We start from the raw sequence: 16,648 nt of genomic DNA, 5'->3' as shown, positions 1-16,648 counted from the left end.
CTAGAAAATAGCATTTTTCCCAGCCTCAGTCGCTTACTGTACACTTACCTGATTATGGCGGAGCATTGTTTCACACAGACAGCTTTCTCTTTTTTTAATTTTTATTAGTGAGATATTATGAGGTACAGTTGTAGACTTACAAATTTTCGTGCTTGAGTTTCAGTTATGCAATGATCAAATACCCATCCCTCCACCAGTGCCCATTTCCCACCACCACGGATCCCAGTATCCCTCCCAACCCCCCCATCCCCCCCTGCCTCTGTGGCAGGACATTCCCTTTTGTTCTCTCTCTCCTTTTGGGTGCTGTGGTTTGCAAAAGAGGCATTGAGTGGCAATCATGTTTGGTCTATAGTCTACTTTCAGCATGCTTCTCCCATCCTGGGAGGATCCTCCCAACACCCTTTATTTGGTGCTCCCTTCTCTACATGAGCTCCCTTTTCCCCTAGCACGTGTGGCTGGCCTCCAAGTCACGGTCACGGTCTTCCCATTGTTTATTGATTTGCTCGAGTGGTCCCAGTAACGTCTCCTTCGTGAGACTTGTTGTTACTGTGTTTGGCATATCGAATACATCGCGGGTAGCTTGCCAGGCTCTGCCGTGTGGGCGAGATGCTCTCAGTAGCTTGCCGGGCTCTCCAAGTCATGGAGCAAAATTCCTGATACTTATCTCGGCCATTCTTGGGTGTTAGTCTCCTATTTTGTTACTTTATGTTCCCCAGATGACTGCAATCTTTCTATGTCTATCCCTCTCTTTCTGACTCATTTCGCTTAACATGATACTTTCCATGTAATACCACTTGTATGTAAATTTCATGACTTCGTCTTTTCTAACAGCTACACAGGACTCCATTGTGTAAATGTACCAAAGTTTCTTTAACCAGACAGACATCTTTCTTAACAAATAATAGAGTTGCGTTCAAATAAGCCCATCATAGGTTGAAACTATCACAAGTCAAAAAATGTCCTTAAGGGGCTGGAGTATAGTGGGATAGGCCCCAGCTTTGTGCACAGCTGATCCAGGTTCAATCCCCGGTTCCTCACACCTTGCCAGGACTTATCCCTGAGCACAGAGCCAAGAGTAAACCCTGAGCACTGCTGGATATGCCCCTCCCAATGCACTTAATACAGGTAACCGACCGACCATCAGAGCTCAGCCTAGCCCACTTTCAGTGTACTCCTGCTACTAATTCGACTGCAACTGAACACAGCCCCTTAAGACAAAGCCTGCTTTGTAACCAAGTGTCAAATCTCTTGTGTAATTTATTGACTATGGTGGAGTATCGATTGCCCTCGCTCTCCCTCGCAGGGCTGCCTGGGACTGCGGCTTGCTGCTGTGGCCCAGCCTCACTGCATAGTGCTAGCCTGGGCGAAGCAGCTCACAGTTCACAATTGGAAGTACAGTTCCTACTGAATGTGTCTCGCCTTTACACCATCGTAAAGTCAGAATCATAAGTCAAAGCACCGTAAGTTAGGAACCATCTGTATCCGTTGGCCATTTGCATTTTGCTCCTCTGGTAAATCATTTTTATCCTTTCCAGTTTCCAGCTGGGTTGATTGTCTTTTTTTTATGGATTCCTAAGATCTCTGTCTATTCTGCATTGAGAAAGGCAAAGACTCCCTCCATGAGCCCTGCCACTGTCACTTAACTAAATGTCATCTGGCGAGACTTACCTGGCTTTAGTACTTGGCTCAAGTTGAGTCAGAAAACATCAGTCATTGTAGTTGGCCACTTTGACTGTAGCTGGTCTCTGGTGTGCGTGTCAGCTGAGAGGCTGGAGCCATAGCACAGCGGGTAGGGCGATTGCCTCGCACGTGGCCGACCCAGGTTCGATTCCCAGCATCCCATATGGTCCCCCAAGCACCACCAGGAGTAATTCCTGAGTGCAGAGCCAGGAGTAACCCCTGTGCATCGCCGGGTGTGACCCAAAAGGCAAAAAAAAAAAGTCAGCCAAACACTGGAAATGTACACCTGCTTCACTCGATGAACAGACTTAATAAAATTCCTACTTAAAATTTACCAAGAATTATTGTAGAAATGGACAGAATGATCCTCAGATTCATACTCACAGTATCAGGAATAACTGAGACATGAATACTTCCCAGTTCCACAACTTACTTACAAATGGTCAAGAATCAGGATAGTCTATGACTACATAATTTTTAGACTTCAGACTTCAGAGGCTAGAATTGAGAATTTAGAAATAAACTCATTATATCTGTGGTTAGTTGACTTATAAAAAGGCACTAAACCATTCAGAGTGGGGGGAAGGATAGTTTTATTTTTTAACTAAATACTTCTGAGAAAACTGGCTATGTACTTGCGAAAGAAGAAAGTTGGATCTCTGTCTCACATCAAATACCAATGATCACGATCACGATCATCCTGTTGTTCGTTGATTGCCTCGAGCAGGCCTCAGTAACGTCTCCTTCGTCCTAGCCTTGAGATTCTAAAAAGTGCCACATTCAAGGTTCTTTCAGGGTTAGGAGAATGAGACCCATCATTGTTACTGGTATTTGGCACATTGGCTACACCAAACTTCACTTCACTGTCCTCCCGTTGTTCGTCGATTTGCTCGAGCGGGCCAGTAACATCTCCATTGGAGACTTTGTTGTTACTGTGTCTGGCATATCCAATACGTCACGGGGAGCTTGCCAGGCTCTGCAGTGCGGGCGAGATACTCTCGGTAGCTTGCCGGGCTCTCCGAGAGGGGCGGAGGAATTGAACTCGGGTCGGCCATGTTGGCTGCGTGCAAGGCAACCGCCCTACCGCTGTGCTATCGCTCCAGCCCTGGGTACACCAAAATTAAGTCAAATGAACCTGTACCTAAAACTAAAAGTCTCTTAGAATCCTGGTGTGTGTGTGTGTGTGTGTGTGTGTGTGTGTGTGTATAAGGTGAAAAGTGACAGCTTAAGCTATTTTCATGAGCAGCTACATAGCTCTGTGCACTGACTGTAGGGAGCCTTTTTGATTCCTAGGAACATTAATGCATTTTATTAGCCATGGCATTTTTTTTCCAGGACGAGAGTGCTAAGCAGTGCTCAGGGACCCAGAGGGCCACAGTTCACAAATAAGCCTAAGGTCATGGTGCTGCTCGGACCCTGCAGTGCCACCGACCAGCAGGGCTGTACTGGCAGTGTTCAGGTACTCCTGGGCTCCACCTGGCACTGCCCAGAGTGGCGTCATGTGCTCCTGGGAATGGCTCTGACCCCTGTGCTGTCTTTTCTGCCCCTGTCATGATGGTTTTAATGACATTGTTCATCTCAAAACATAAATAAGACCCACAAACCCAACCCCTGGCCAGTATAAACAGACACAGACACCCCTGTTACTTTTACTTCCGGTGCGAGCTTAGTAACATTGGTCACGGTCCCATCTACTCCCCCTCAGTACGCATCAGTCTGTGTGTCCAAGACCCAAAGGAGCGCTGGCATACAGTGTCTTTAAACACCACAGTCACTCGACCGCCCGATTTTCCTTCTTTTGTTTCAGGCTCCTGAGATTTCAGTTAGCTAGGCCTGTCTGCCTCTCCCCGGGCCTGCTCCATTTGGGTGGAGAAAGTTTAACCCTGTACATCATACAAGTCTTTATTTTATTTTAGCTTTGCTTTTTTGGTCACTCCTGGCGATGCTCAGGGGTTCTGCCTGGCTCTGCACTCAGGAATCACTCCTAGTGGTGCTAAGGGGACCCTATGGGATGCCGGGGATCAAACCCAGGTCGGCCGGGTGCAAGGCAGACACCCTCCCCGCTGTACTATTGCTTTGACCCCATCATAGAACGCTCGGTTAAAGAATTGCCAAGGTACTTAGAAGGACCCACAAGTAGTAAATGACCTTTTATTCACCTTTTCAATAGTATTATTGGGTGCCAGGCACTTTCTAGGTGATAGGCGTGGACTTGGTCATTGGCTCTCTGATGGGCGCATAGGCTCAAAGTAAGATAATGTATCAGGGTGTCCAGGCAGAGATACCCTAGAAGGCAGTATGGAGTGCCTACAGGAAACAGCTGAAGAGGCAGCAGAAGGGCTCCATAGACAGCCCTGGGTACCATGTGCATGCCCTGAGGCCTGGATTCCGGCCCCAGCACCTCTGGGTATCTCAGCATCTCTGAGAGTCGGTTGCTGTCAAGGACCGAACCACCAAGCCCGGAGGAGAATATAGCCCATGGGCACAGTCTGGTATGCCTCAAAAGGACACGGAGCAGGAGCGCCTTTGAGACCGAGGCATCAGGTTTGCTGTCCCTGCTCCAGAAAAGGGCTGGGCTTGCCCCATAGGGTGATCTGTGAGGCGAGAATGTGAAGACGGGGAGAAAAAGCAGAAGTCAGAAGGGCTTGAATCAGACAGGGGCTGAGAGAGCCAGTGAGACTCCTCTGGCATTTCGTTTTTAGAGGAAAAAGTCTCTAAGGTGTAATTCCTAGCCCCACAAAATTCTGTCTTTGAAAGTGTTGGGAGGATCCGCTCTGGATGGGAGATGCATGCTGAAAGTAGACTAGAGACCGAAGATGATGGCCACTCAGTGTCTCTTTTGCAAACCACAGCACCCAAAAGGAGAGAGAGAGAGCAAAAGGGGATGCCCTGCCACAGAGGAAGGGTGGGATGGGGGGACGGGGGATGGGAGGGATGCCGGGGCCCATGGTGGTGGAGGATGGGCACTGGTGGAGGGATGGGTACTCGATCATTGTATAACTGAAACCCAAGCACACAAATTTGTAAGTCTACAACTGTACTTCATGGTGTTTCACTAATAAATTTTTTTTTTAAGTGTGTGATTGGGGCTGGAGTGATAGCACAGCGGGTAGGGCATTTGCCTTGCACACGACCGACCCGGGTTCAATTCCCAGCATCCATATGGTCCCCCGAGCACCGCCAGGAGTAGTTCCCGAGTGCAGAGCCAGGAGGAACCCCTGTGCATTGCCGGGTGTGACCCAAAAAGAAAGAAAAAAAAAGTCTATACAATTCAAGGGGCATAGAGATAAAGCATGAGTTTAGACCTTGTTTAAAGCCAACTGCAGCCTGATTCCTGGCACTGCATATGGTCCCTGAGCACTGCCAGCTGTCACCCTGAGCACAGAGCTGGGAGTAGGTGCAAAGCTCAGGTAGGTGTGCCCCAAGACACAAAAATCAATGCAGTGAGGGGCACGCATTAGGTGCCGCTAATCTAGGTTGGAGTTCTGGCGCCCCATGGTCTCCTGAGCACGCCAGGAGTGATCTCTGAGCTCAGCTGGGAGTGGCACTGAGCACTACTGGGTGTGGCCAAAACCCCAAAAAAATGTATACAGTGAAATACAGTCACATACACAAATCCGGGTTCAAGTTCTGCATCCCTGTAGGCTCGGGTATTTCGCCTTTTTTTTACTGTTCGGATCACTGTAGGTCTGTAGTAGTCTTAGAGTTGAGAAGTGTGACTCTAATTTTTTAATATTCAATCAAGATTAGTGTAGCTATTTAGTTTCTCATGCAATTTCACTGCATGTTACTACCATCAGCTTACCTACCTCTCAAAATAAGAAAGTGGGAATCGAGTAGGTTTTACATAGATTCCATGGCTTAATTTGGGGTCTGTTGCAACCTTAAAAGTACTGCATCTAGCCAGAGAGATAGTACCTTGCAGGCAGCTGACCCAGGCTCGACTCCTGCTCCCCATAAGGTCCCCAATCCCCTCCAGGAGTGATCTCTGAGCAAAGAACCAGGAATAATCCCTGAACACTGCTGGGCGGACCCAAATCATAAAAAAAATGTTGCATCTGCAGTCTACAAACACAGGATGTTTTATTAATTTGGCTCTCCTTTAATTTCTTTTAGCAGTGCTTGTTAGCTTGTATTGTACAGGTCTTATACTCCTTTGATTACATTCTATTGTAATGCAGTAATTTTCTTTCATATTTCAGTGTTAGCATATCATAATTGTTACTATAAAGAAACATTACTGATTTTTGGTGGAAAATGCGGGCAGGGACATACAATTGATTTTATATGTCTATCAGTTATCCTAAGACTTTGCTGCTGATGGCTTTTGTTTTTCATAGTTTTTTTAATATGAAAAGGTTTTTCTCTGTATAAAATCATGGTATTATGTTCTTCTCCTTTCTGAAGACCCCTGACAGTGGGATGGTCCAGATCACCTCGTCATATATGTGACACAGGAGATTATGAACCTTAGGGTCTTGAGCTGGTCCTGGTTGTTTCCTAAGCTGTGAAGCCCTCTTCTGGGCCCTTTTTTGCTTGGAATCACTAATGGTAGAGCCATCAGGATAACCGCAGCATACGTAGGCAGCTCTGGGGTTTGAACTCACAGCCTTGCACTTGCCAAGCAAGTGCTTTAGGCCATTGATCCATCTTCCAGTTTCTTCATCTTTTTAGAGATTTACGCCCCTTCCCCCAAACTATATGTGTGTGTACACATACACACATATGTGTGTGTGTGTGTGTATATATATACATATATATGTGTATATATATATATATACACACACACATATAGGTGTGTGTTGACCGCATGCAAGGAAAATGCCCTACCTGCTGTGCTATGGGTTGGGGCAATAGCACAGCGGTAGGGCATCTGCCTTGCATGCAGCCGGCTCAGCTAAGCTGGGTTCGATCCCTCCGCCCCACTCGGAGGGTCCGGCAAGCTACCGAGAGTATCTTGCTCACACGGCAAAGCCTGGTAAGCTACCCATGACATATTCAATATGCCAAACATAGGAACAGTAAGTGTCACGATGGAGATGTTACTGGGCCCGCTCGAGCAAATCGATGAACAACGGGAGCACAGTGCTACAGTGCTGTATGTGTGTGTATATATAAAACACACACATATAGAAAGGCGCATATATATATATATATTTCTTATTAACTTCTCTGCCTGGATTCACTAGACAATTGACTAGGAGTGATGGAATGCACATCCTTATCATTGCTGGCCTTCAGAGAAAAGCTTCCAGTGGCTTTCCATAAATAAAAATATATGCTTAGAGCTTAGAATATCATGTTAGCTATGAACTTTTCATAGATACTCTTGATTAGGTTAAAGAAATTTCCTTCTCTTCCTAGTTTCTTGAGTGATTTTTTTAATATTTTGCTTTTATTTGGGGACCTTGCAGTGCCCAGAAGCTATTCCTACCTCTGTGCTCAGGAGTGATCCCTGGTAGTGCCAAGGATCAAACTGGGATCAGTGGAATGTGAGGCAAGCACCTTACCCCTGAACTACCTTTCCAGTCTTTCAGTAGTTGTTTTAGAATCAGAAATATTGTTGGGCTTTGTCACAGGCTATGTCTCACGTACCGAGACGATAGTTGGTTTCTTTTCCTTCAGCCCACTAATATAGGGTCTAATCGGCTTTACCTATCTTGATGTATTCTTGCATTCATATATTAAATCCAGCTTGCTTTTGGTGTCTAACCCTAATATCCTGCTAGGTTTTAGTGACTGGTATTTTGCTGAGAAGTTTTCCATGTAAGTTATAAAGGTAAGGGGTCTGTAAGTACCTCGCAGGTTTGTCTGGTAGTAGGATACCAGTTGTGTCAAAGAATGAGAACCATGGAGAATGTATGATTGAAGGATAGTATTGAAATCTCAAACTGCGTTGAATTCTTTCTCATTTCCCTCAGCTTCGTCATTTATCTTCGTTGAATGCGATTGTGTATCCGCTGATCTTTCGTTGACCTGAAGTCCCTCTTTCACCCTCGCTGCAGCCTTTGCCTCTGTCTCTGATTCACTGTTACCGCTCCTACCATCCATGACTGCTGTTTGCATAACGTACTTGTATCCGTGCTTGGGCTCTGAACCCATATTTTTTGCCATTTGTTTTCTGATTCTTGGCCATTGCTCAGTGGTCGCTGTATATAATAAAGCAAAACCTGTTTCCTTGCTGCCTTTCTATTGTGTTTTCTTTCTTTAGAAAATGGTATTTGCATTTGCAAGGGAAGAAGCTCTTGGAAAGACTAGGCATGCCGCCCCATGCCATCACTGTGAAAGATGCGCATCTTTCTAGAGGCATCAGGTTGAACCAAAAGACTTTTAATGCACAAGCATGGCCACAAAATAGCGTGCATTTTGTGTGGCAGTCACTTTCAGTTTGTAAGAAGCTGCCGTCCTGTGGGGTCCATCCTGTGGGGTCCATCATCACACACATCTCTTGGCACCATTATCTCTGGTTATCGCTACAGGGATACAGTGACAGGAACTGACACTTGGTATAAGTCAAGGCCTGATACTCCCTGCACCATGTGATCATCTCCCAGAGGTCTGAGCTCGAGTCCTGCTCCCTGGAACCCCCAGGTCCCCTGCAGTACCACAGCTCTCTCATCATCACCGTTGTCTAAGGAAAACCAAGTAGGACCCATTTCATTCAAACTTAAATCTCTTTGTCAGCCACCAAGAGACACTGGGAAGCTTAACAGGTCGCCTAAGGCAAGGCCTGAGCCAGGAAGTGGCCGCTGATTTCGTGACTGAATATGCCTCCCTCACTGTCTGCCCTTTTCCTCTTTCAGAAAGACGAGACCTTTTTGGAACCACAACTCGGAGACCAGCCGCAACCAGAGCTCCGGCAAAGCCTGCGGGTAATGGAGGGTGACAGGGGACTCGCTCTGGACAGTGTCTTCCTGAGAAACACCCAGAATTCCAAGCCCGCGACCTTCATCTAAACGCTGGCTTTGCTTAATGGATTTGAGAGGCTTGATCGTTATACTTTCTGTAGTTTTATGGGGGGGGTCCCTTGAGCACTCCCAAGAAGTGCTCAAGGGACCCCAGGGGTTACTCTGGTGATTCTCAGTCAACTAGAGCAGATGACTCAATGCTCAGTCCCTGAAGTGGCAGGGACCACCAAGACCATAGCCACTGGGAATGAGGACCCCCCCGGACTAGAACTTCCATGTTTTGGGGTGTATGCAGTGCCGGCAGTTGAATTGGGGCTGGAATCATGCAAACCATATGTCCTTAACTCCTGAGCTAGCAATCTCCCTGGCCTATCCTCTTGTGGATTTTTTTGTGTGTGCTATAGTTGTGGGGGTGACGCCTGGCAGTGCTTGGTGGGGGGGGGGGAGGTCCACACAGTGCCAGGTATTGAACCCAGAGCCTTGCACATTAAAAGCGGTTATGCTACTACCACTGCCATAGCTTTAGCCCTTATGACTTCTGTGTGTGTGTTTTTTTTAAGTTCTGCTTGGGAAAAATTGAAAAACATACCTTAATGAGACCCCCTCCCCTCTTCAACCCTTTTACATTTTAAATTCAGGAAGACGTAGATGTTGTAAGTTATTTTTTTGCTATTTTTTTGCTTATTGGGTCAGCCCTGGCGATCCTTAGGGGTTACTCCTGGCTCTGCACTTAGGAATTACTCCTGGCGGTGCTCAGGATACCATATGGGATGCTGGGAATCGAACCTGGGTCAGCCATGTGCAAGGCAGACTCCCTACCCACTGTGCTATCGTTCCAGCACTAGATGTTTAAGTTTTCTGGAGCCCAGCAAACCTTTCCTTTGGGGAGCTCTGAAGAAGAGCGTTTAGCTTCCTGTGGCGTCTTTGAGCAAAGAGTTTTGGAACTTTTTGTTTCTTTGTGACGCTTCTTACAGTCCTTTTAACCTCTCTACAGCAGCACCCATCATCATTCAGGCATTTTCAATGATGTAAAGAAATGGCCAGCGGCTGGAGCGATAGTACAGTGGGTAGGGCATTTACCTTGCACGTGGCCAACCTGGGTTCTGTCCCCAGCATCCCATCCCATATGGTCCCCTGAGCACCGCCAGGAGTAATTCCTGAATGCATGAGCCAGGAGTAACTCCTGTGTATTGCCAGGTGTGACCCTAAAAGCAAAAAAAAAAAAAAAAGGAAAGAAAGAAATGGCCAGCCTTTGGGTGGTAGACCCCCTGACTGGACAGGATGTGCTCCCTGTGTTTGCTGGGTTTGGGTCTTGGGATAGTATCTCAAGTCACGAGCATAGTATTGAAATGGTCTGATTGCCCGCCCAAGTAAAGGAGACCTAGGAATCTAAGTAAGTTGAAAACCCAGTGACATGCCGCGAAGGCAGAAGACAGCGACTCCTCCATTATCTTGGTTTCAAGAAGTCGGGGCCCAGTTTGTGTCTTTGTCTTAAAAGAGATACTGTGTGCATTTGTGAGTGTGGGCTTTGGTGGGGGAATCTTCTCTCAGCTGTTCACCGGTTGGTGGTTTTCCTTATGTTTCGGGCTCCTTGCAGGTTTAGATTTCGATTTGGCTGATGCCTTGGATGATACCAGTGATAACCAGAAGAAGCCAAGCATGGGGGCAGGAGGAGGAGGTAAGTCCCTGCTGCTTGGAGGCGTTGGAACTCCCTGCTTTTTTGTGTCACATCCACTTCTAAAAAGCATCCACACTTCTAAAAAGCATCCCCATCCACCCGTCCACTTCTAAAAAGCACGGGAGAAACCCCAGAGTCGTGGTTCTCCAGCTTTTTGATCTCAAGACTCCCCGGATCGAGCATCTCAAAGCTTTTGTTTTCGGTGGGTGGGTCATACCTGTCAATATTTGTCATCTTTGTACCAAAACTGAAGAACATCTTAGCCATTTATTAATTTAAAATAGGATAGTAATAAACCCATAGATGTGAACCTCTTTAGGATCTTTAGGAGAAAAAACATTTGTCAAGATTAAAACCAATATTAAGTGAGAAGATTTTTGCGGTGCGTGTTTTCAAATTTCTGTAGCGGCTATCTTGATGGACAGGCCTGACAGCCTGATTCACATGTCCTGAGGTTCTTATTTTTTGGGGGAGTCACACCCAGTAATTCACGGGGGTTCCTCCTGGCTCTGCACTCAGGAATTACTCCTGGCGGAGCTCAGGAGACCATATGGGATGCTGGGAATCGAACCCGGGTCAACCGCGTGCAAGGCAAGTGCCCTATCCGCTGTGCTATTGCTCCAGCCCTGTGAAGTTCTTTTCTTGTGGTATGTTGAAGGACATCTGTCCTCACGCAGGTGTGTAGTTGGAAAATGTGGGGGTGTCGTATAGACTATTGAGAGCTTTCTTTGATAACACACCGGGAAACGACTACTCGCTGTTTCTTCCGGCTTATGCTCCGAGAAGATCGGAAAAGCCCGTGTGCCCATGCTTAGCACTGCTGAAGCCTCTTTGGGCCCTCTTGCCCTTTAAGGGACCTTTTACCCATTCGAGGGTTGGTACCGACACACGTTGGTCACATAGGAAACATTGCATCCCTGCGGTCCTGTCCTCTTCCGAATAACGCCGTGCTTCATCAGGCAGTTCCCACTCCCTTGAACGTGTCTAGAGATCCATAATGCCGCGGCTCCTGATCTTGCTGAGAGAAGCGCTAAGGTGGGAGGGAAACAGGAGGCAGAGCATCCGGACGGTCGCTGTGAACCTGGCAATGCAGTTGATTTCTTTTGCAATAAGATTCAGAGCTGAGGCAAATATGCGGGAAAGGGGATTGGAGGCTTGAGATGATTCCCTGTCAGGTGAGGTTCCTCGGCCTTCCTCCCGTGGCCCCAGGCTCTAGAAATGATGTAAATAAAAGGAGCTGCTGGGGGGTCCGTGAGATAATGGGGAAGGGTGTGGTGCAGTAGCTACAGAAATACAAAACAGTGTCAGTAACATTGCAAACTGCTCCAGCCCCGATGCAGTTAAATAATACCACACAAGGACTGCCTGCAAGAGAGTCAGATTCCCGCCCTGGGGATCCCCACGGGCAGGGAGGGGGGCGGCAGGCAGGGTGATTTTGGTTTCTGAGAATGTGTTCAGTGGTGCCAAGCTAGGGGGGCTCACAGTAGTGGGTATGAGTTTTCAAAATTCTCATTTCAGCCTCCCAGCTTATCACTGGCCAAGCCGCTGGCCGGTGGTCGTTTATGAAGTGGTAGTCCCGTTTCGTTCTGTCTGGGGGTACAGTTGTTAAGTGGGCTACACCCCGTTGGTGGTAGCCTTTAAGTCAGAGCCCCCAGCCCTGGATTTTTCCTGTTGCTAGTGGCCTTTCTGCGGCCAGCAGGAAGAGCAGCTGGACCATTTCCACGCTAGCCTCTCAGCACTAGCCCCGTGAGCATGCGCACGAGGAAAGGAGGGGCTGGAGGCGAGTTGTCATAGTTGCACCCTTGCCCTGCTTCCTGGCCTCATTTCCACCGCTGCAGAGCCGCTGAGCACCCAGGCAGGGAGTGGAGGCCGTTTCCTTTCCTTCGCTCCCCTCTCTCTGGGTGACAAGGTCTGGGAGCGTTCAGGTCTTGGGGGCGCCTGAGATCAGGTCTTCCTCTCTCCAGCTGTGGGGTGTTGGGGGACTGCCCGTCCCTGCAGCTGCAGGGCTGCAGGGCTGCTTCAAGACCAAGAGCCAAGAGCCCCGAGGGCAGGGCACGGAGCCTCCAGCATGTGGGCTGCAGGCAGGCCTCAACTGTTCAAAGGTCTGCCCCGACCCAACCGGGCCTGCCACGACGAGCTTGATTTTGGTTCGTGCAAAGTCGAAGTCCGTTGCTCGATTCCAGTGTCTCACTGGGGTGATGCCTCCTCTGCATGGCGCCCCTGCTGTTGAATGACTGCTGTCTCACAGGTCCTGGGAGGGCCTTGAGGGGGCTGTTTGGCTCATTCTCATCGGGCCAGCTTATTTTGTGGGGGTGGAGTCGGGCAGCATTCACACCAGTTTATTGCCGTGGGAAAGGGTTTGGGCACTGACGGACACGTTTGGTTTCCTGCAGGATTTTCAGACAAGGATCTTGAGGACATTCTGGGCGATAACTACAAGCCGGACAAGGGTAAAGGTAAGAGCACTGTGGGGGGGGGCGAGGAGCCTGGCTGGCAGCGCCCCTCAGACATGGCCTCTTCCCCGGCCACCCTATATGCATGTTGGGGTTCCCTCTAGAATGAAAGCAGCCGCGTCACCCAAGGCAGTGTTCAGAAGGTCATTTGGAAATACCGCTGCCCTTTCCCTGGTGTCCCTTGTCCTGCTTGGGGTCTCGGGGCCCAGCCTAGCAGAAGCTGGGACAGCGACTGCGACACAGGATCCGTTGGAAACTGCTTCCCCCTCCCCCCAGGCAACGCGCTGTGCCGAGCTGTGGGAGAGATTCGGAGCAGAGCCAGGCTGCCGTTTCCTTGGGATCCTTTGCAGTAGTCTAAGACTTCCAAGTTGTAAAAGTAGTTCAGAACAATCCGCGTGTGCGCGGTCACCTGCCATCCCGGGTGATGGGACCTTACCTTGCACGGCAACGGAAGTCCGCGAGACAAACCCGTGCGTGCGTGTGCGCCGGGCTGTTTGCATCTGGGAAACGCGAGGCAGGCATCTAAGCAGGCAGACGCAGTGGGGACACAGGCGGCACCTCGGGAAGGGAACACCTTCAGATCACACCTCCATGCCTGCACCCCCTCGTCACCAAGGCCGGGTCATTGCCCTTCCCCCTGCACTTCCAGAGACGGAAAGCTATTGTGACAATAGGTGTGTCGGTAACTGATGCTGTGTGGAGACGGTCCTAGCCAGGCGTGCTGTAACTTGTAGTTTGCGCTCAGGATCGCTGTTGGGGGTTGTAATCCGGCCGCTGGCAGTGTGTTTCCACGGCAGATCACAGGCCGGCGTGGTTCTGAGCAGAGCGAGTGCTGCGCGTTTCCCGGTGTAACCCCGACACTTTCCCGGACTCGCAGCCGTGGCATTTGCGCCTTCCTCGCCGTAACTGTGCGCCCCTCAGGTGGGACCAGTGTTCTCTCCTGCTTAAAGGATACTGTAGTCCAACCTGTCCTTCAGAACACCTTTCTAGACAGTATCATCCCGAGGAAAAAAAACTCTAAAAGCCTCTAAATGAAACTCACAGGTGTCAGGAGAACATGGAACATTTAAAGGGCAAACCCAGCAAATGAGCCAATTACTCCTGGGTGACAAATGGTATTTCCAGATGGTGAGATGAGGCAGAAGTAGCGCATAAGCACGCAAATGAAAATCTGAATGACATGTCCGGGGAGGGGGAGGGGGGCGCTTCCTTATTAAAAGTCCGTGTTTTTGCAAGGAGGAAGTGTTAGGAAATTCTTTAATTAGGCTCATATTTGAACTTCTCTTGTAAAGGATAATCAATTGTTAGCTTTGGTTATATCCGCCGTCATTAAAGGTGTCAGTGGAGGAAGATAAAGGAAATCCAGCGGAACCAGTGCAAGCGCTAAGCGGACGCCGCTTCTGAGAGGCGCACAGTGGGATTCTCAGAGGCTCTGCGTGCGTCACACAGGCTCACCCCACTCGCAGAGGTAACAGCCACTTCACTAAGTGATGGTCCTCAGCACAGAACCGCTCCTAATGACGGCGTTCTGCAGCCGGGTTCGTACACCCAGGGACTCATTTCCGAACTCTGCTATCTGCGTTACGTGTTTATTTCTTCTCCAGAAAACGTCTCTGCTGGCTAGGAGCTGTAGATGATGGTGACACGTCTCTGGCGAAGAGAGCCCCTTCCTGCCACCAGGCCCTCTGCCCTCTTCCCTTCCCTGTCTCTTTCTTTTTTTTTTTCTTTTTGGGTCACACCCGGCGATGCTCAGGGTTTCCTTCCGGCTCTGCACTCTGGAATCACTCCCGGTGGTGCTCGGGGGACCATATGGGATGCTGGGAATCGAACCCGGGTTCGCCGCATGCCAGGCAAACACCCTCCTTGCTGTGCTGTCGCTCCAGCCCCTTCCCTGACTCTTGAATTCAGTGAGATCTTCGGGCCAGTGAGGGTGTCTGCTCTGTCGTCTGTACCCACGGCTGCTTCCCCTCCCGGCTGCCCTGGACTTGCTCTTTGGTCCTCTGTGACTCCCCTGCTCAGCCTCTTCCAGGGCTTTCCAGACACTCCCCCTCGCGCTACAGTCTTACTCACTGCAGGCTGGATGCTAGGAAGGTACTCACCTTGCATGCAGCTGACCCAGGGCTGATCTCTGGCACCGCCTACCCTCTTCTGAGCCCCCTCTGGAGTGATCCCTGAGCACAGAGCCAGGAGTCAGCCCTGAGGACACTTTGGTGTGGCCCGTCCTTCCCCAACACACAAATCAGCCTTTTCCGGATGTGCCCCGGAACACAGAAGTGACCTCTTAGCCCTTGTGACTTCCGAACACGGAGGGAAATCCTCGACTCCCGTCCTTGCTTCTGGGGGAAGAAAGGCTCAGGAGGGAAAGGGCAGGGACAGAGAGGCCCTGCGTGTCTTAGGGGGACACTTCAAGCCTCCGGAGATCCCAGCACCTCACTCCCAGCCCTGCAGACTTCCCGTTGGAAATGCAAAGGGGAAGGTGATTTCCTGGTTTCCATTGACATTCAGCAGCTAAGGCCCGCTGCGGGGTGAAAAGCCTGAAGCGTTTTCCAGCTGCCACCGCAGGGCACGCCAGCTTTCCCTGCTTGTTTGGTCTTGACATTAGCTAGCGACCTGGTTCGTCTCCCCAGCCCACCCAGCCTTTAGAATGAAGCATTGGAGGAGCTCAAGGATGATCAACGGGAAACGGGGCAGGGCCGGAGAGCGAGCACAGGGGTTAGCGCTCTTGCCCTGCACACAGCCCACCAGGCCAGGGCATAGCGGGCCCCTGAGCAATTCAGGAGTAAGCCCTGAGCACCTCCTGGTGTGCCCAACCCGGCCCTCAGTCCGACTCCTTTTCCCCCCAGTGCTGTTGCTTGCTGGTCTGATTTCTTGGGTGTGGGATTCAATATGTCCTTCTCCTCACAATGGAAGAAAAGAGTGTCAGACATCAAGAAGGGTCCAGAGGGGCTGGAGAGATAGCACAGCGGGTAGGGCGTTTGCCTTGCACGCGACCGACCCGGGTTCGATTCCCAGCATCCCATATGGTCCGCTGAGCCCCGCCAGGAGTAACTCCTGAGTGCAGAGCCAGGAGTAACCCCTGAGCATTGCCGGGTGTGACCCAAAAAGCAAAAAAAAAAAAAAGGGTCCGGAGTTCAGGAGAGCTAAACACAGCACTTTAAAACTGCTTTTATATAACTTAGGTAATATGGTTACAGGAGTATTCTAATCAGTAGTACGAAGTGACGCTCCCCACGGCCACCACAGTGCCCAAGGCCCCTCATCACCCTCCTCTGGTCTGATCTTTGTCCCCCCCCCCGTTTGTTAATTGATTTTCTAATACGAGGCCAGCGGGGTGCCATTACCCACTGTACTGTGCTCCTGTGTGTTGTCTCTCTGTGTTCCACAGTCCACGCATTTGTTCTTCTCCACCTGACATTTCTCTTAACACGACACCCTCCGTTTGCAGCCACATTGCAGTGAACCGCAGGATTCCATCATTCCTTATAGCTGCGTACTATTCCATTCTACTATACCACGGCTTCTTGATCATCTACTGTCGGACCTTGGGGTTGTTTTCCAATCCTGCCTCTCTTGCCAAGTGCTGAAATGAACATAAGGTGCGCGTAAGTGGTCTTGAACGACTGTTTGGAGGGTCGAGCCCAAGAAGTGGAATCACTGTGTCGGATGAATGCTCTCCTCTTAGTCTCTTGAAAAGTCTCCCTAGTGTTTTCCGTAGAGGCTGAACCAGAGGACTTTCCTGACACAGTTCCTTGTGTTTACCACATCCCTGCCAATACTGGTTATTTGCAGCTGTTCGGCATACCCATTCCCACAGGTGTGAGACGATCGCTCATTGTTGTGTTGATCTTGCATTTCTCGGGTAATATGTGATACTGAGCACCTTTCCATCTGCTTTCTGGCTATCTCTGTATCTTCTGCCGGGGGTGTTT

At 49.7% G+C, this 16,648-nt stretch overlaps 1 protein-coding gene across 1 annotated transcript in view; it reads left to right on the top strand.

Moving 5' to 3' along the window:
* CD99L2 (CD99 molecule like 2) overlaps nt 1-16,648 on the top strand; it is a 124,081-nt gene that overhangs the window by 85,805 nt on the left and 21,628 nt on the right. Inside the window, exons 3-5 of the mRNA XM_056130174.1 lie at nt 8,484-8,552; nt 10,186-10,266; nt 12,660-12,722. Of these exons, the coding sequence (XP_055986149.1) occupies nt 8,484-8,552; nt 10,186-10,266; nt 12,660-12,722 (213 nt within the window). The remainder of the gene's footprint in view (nt 1-8,483; nt 8,553-10,185; nt 10,267-12,659; nt 12,723-16,648) is intronic.

Source organism: Sorex fumeus, unplaced genomic scaffold, assembly GCF_029834395.1.
Source record: "Sorex fumeus unplaced genomic scaffold, SorFum_2.1 ptg000075l, whole genome shotgun sequence".
NCBI lineage: Eukaryota > Metazoa > Chordata > Mammalia > Eulipotyphla > Soricidae > Sorex > Sorex fumeus.
The sequence above is the reverse complement of the archived record's forward strand: the minus strand, read 5'-3'. Positions and strand labels throughout refer to the sequence as shown.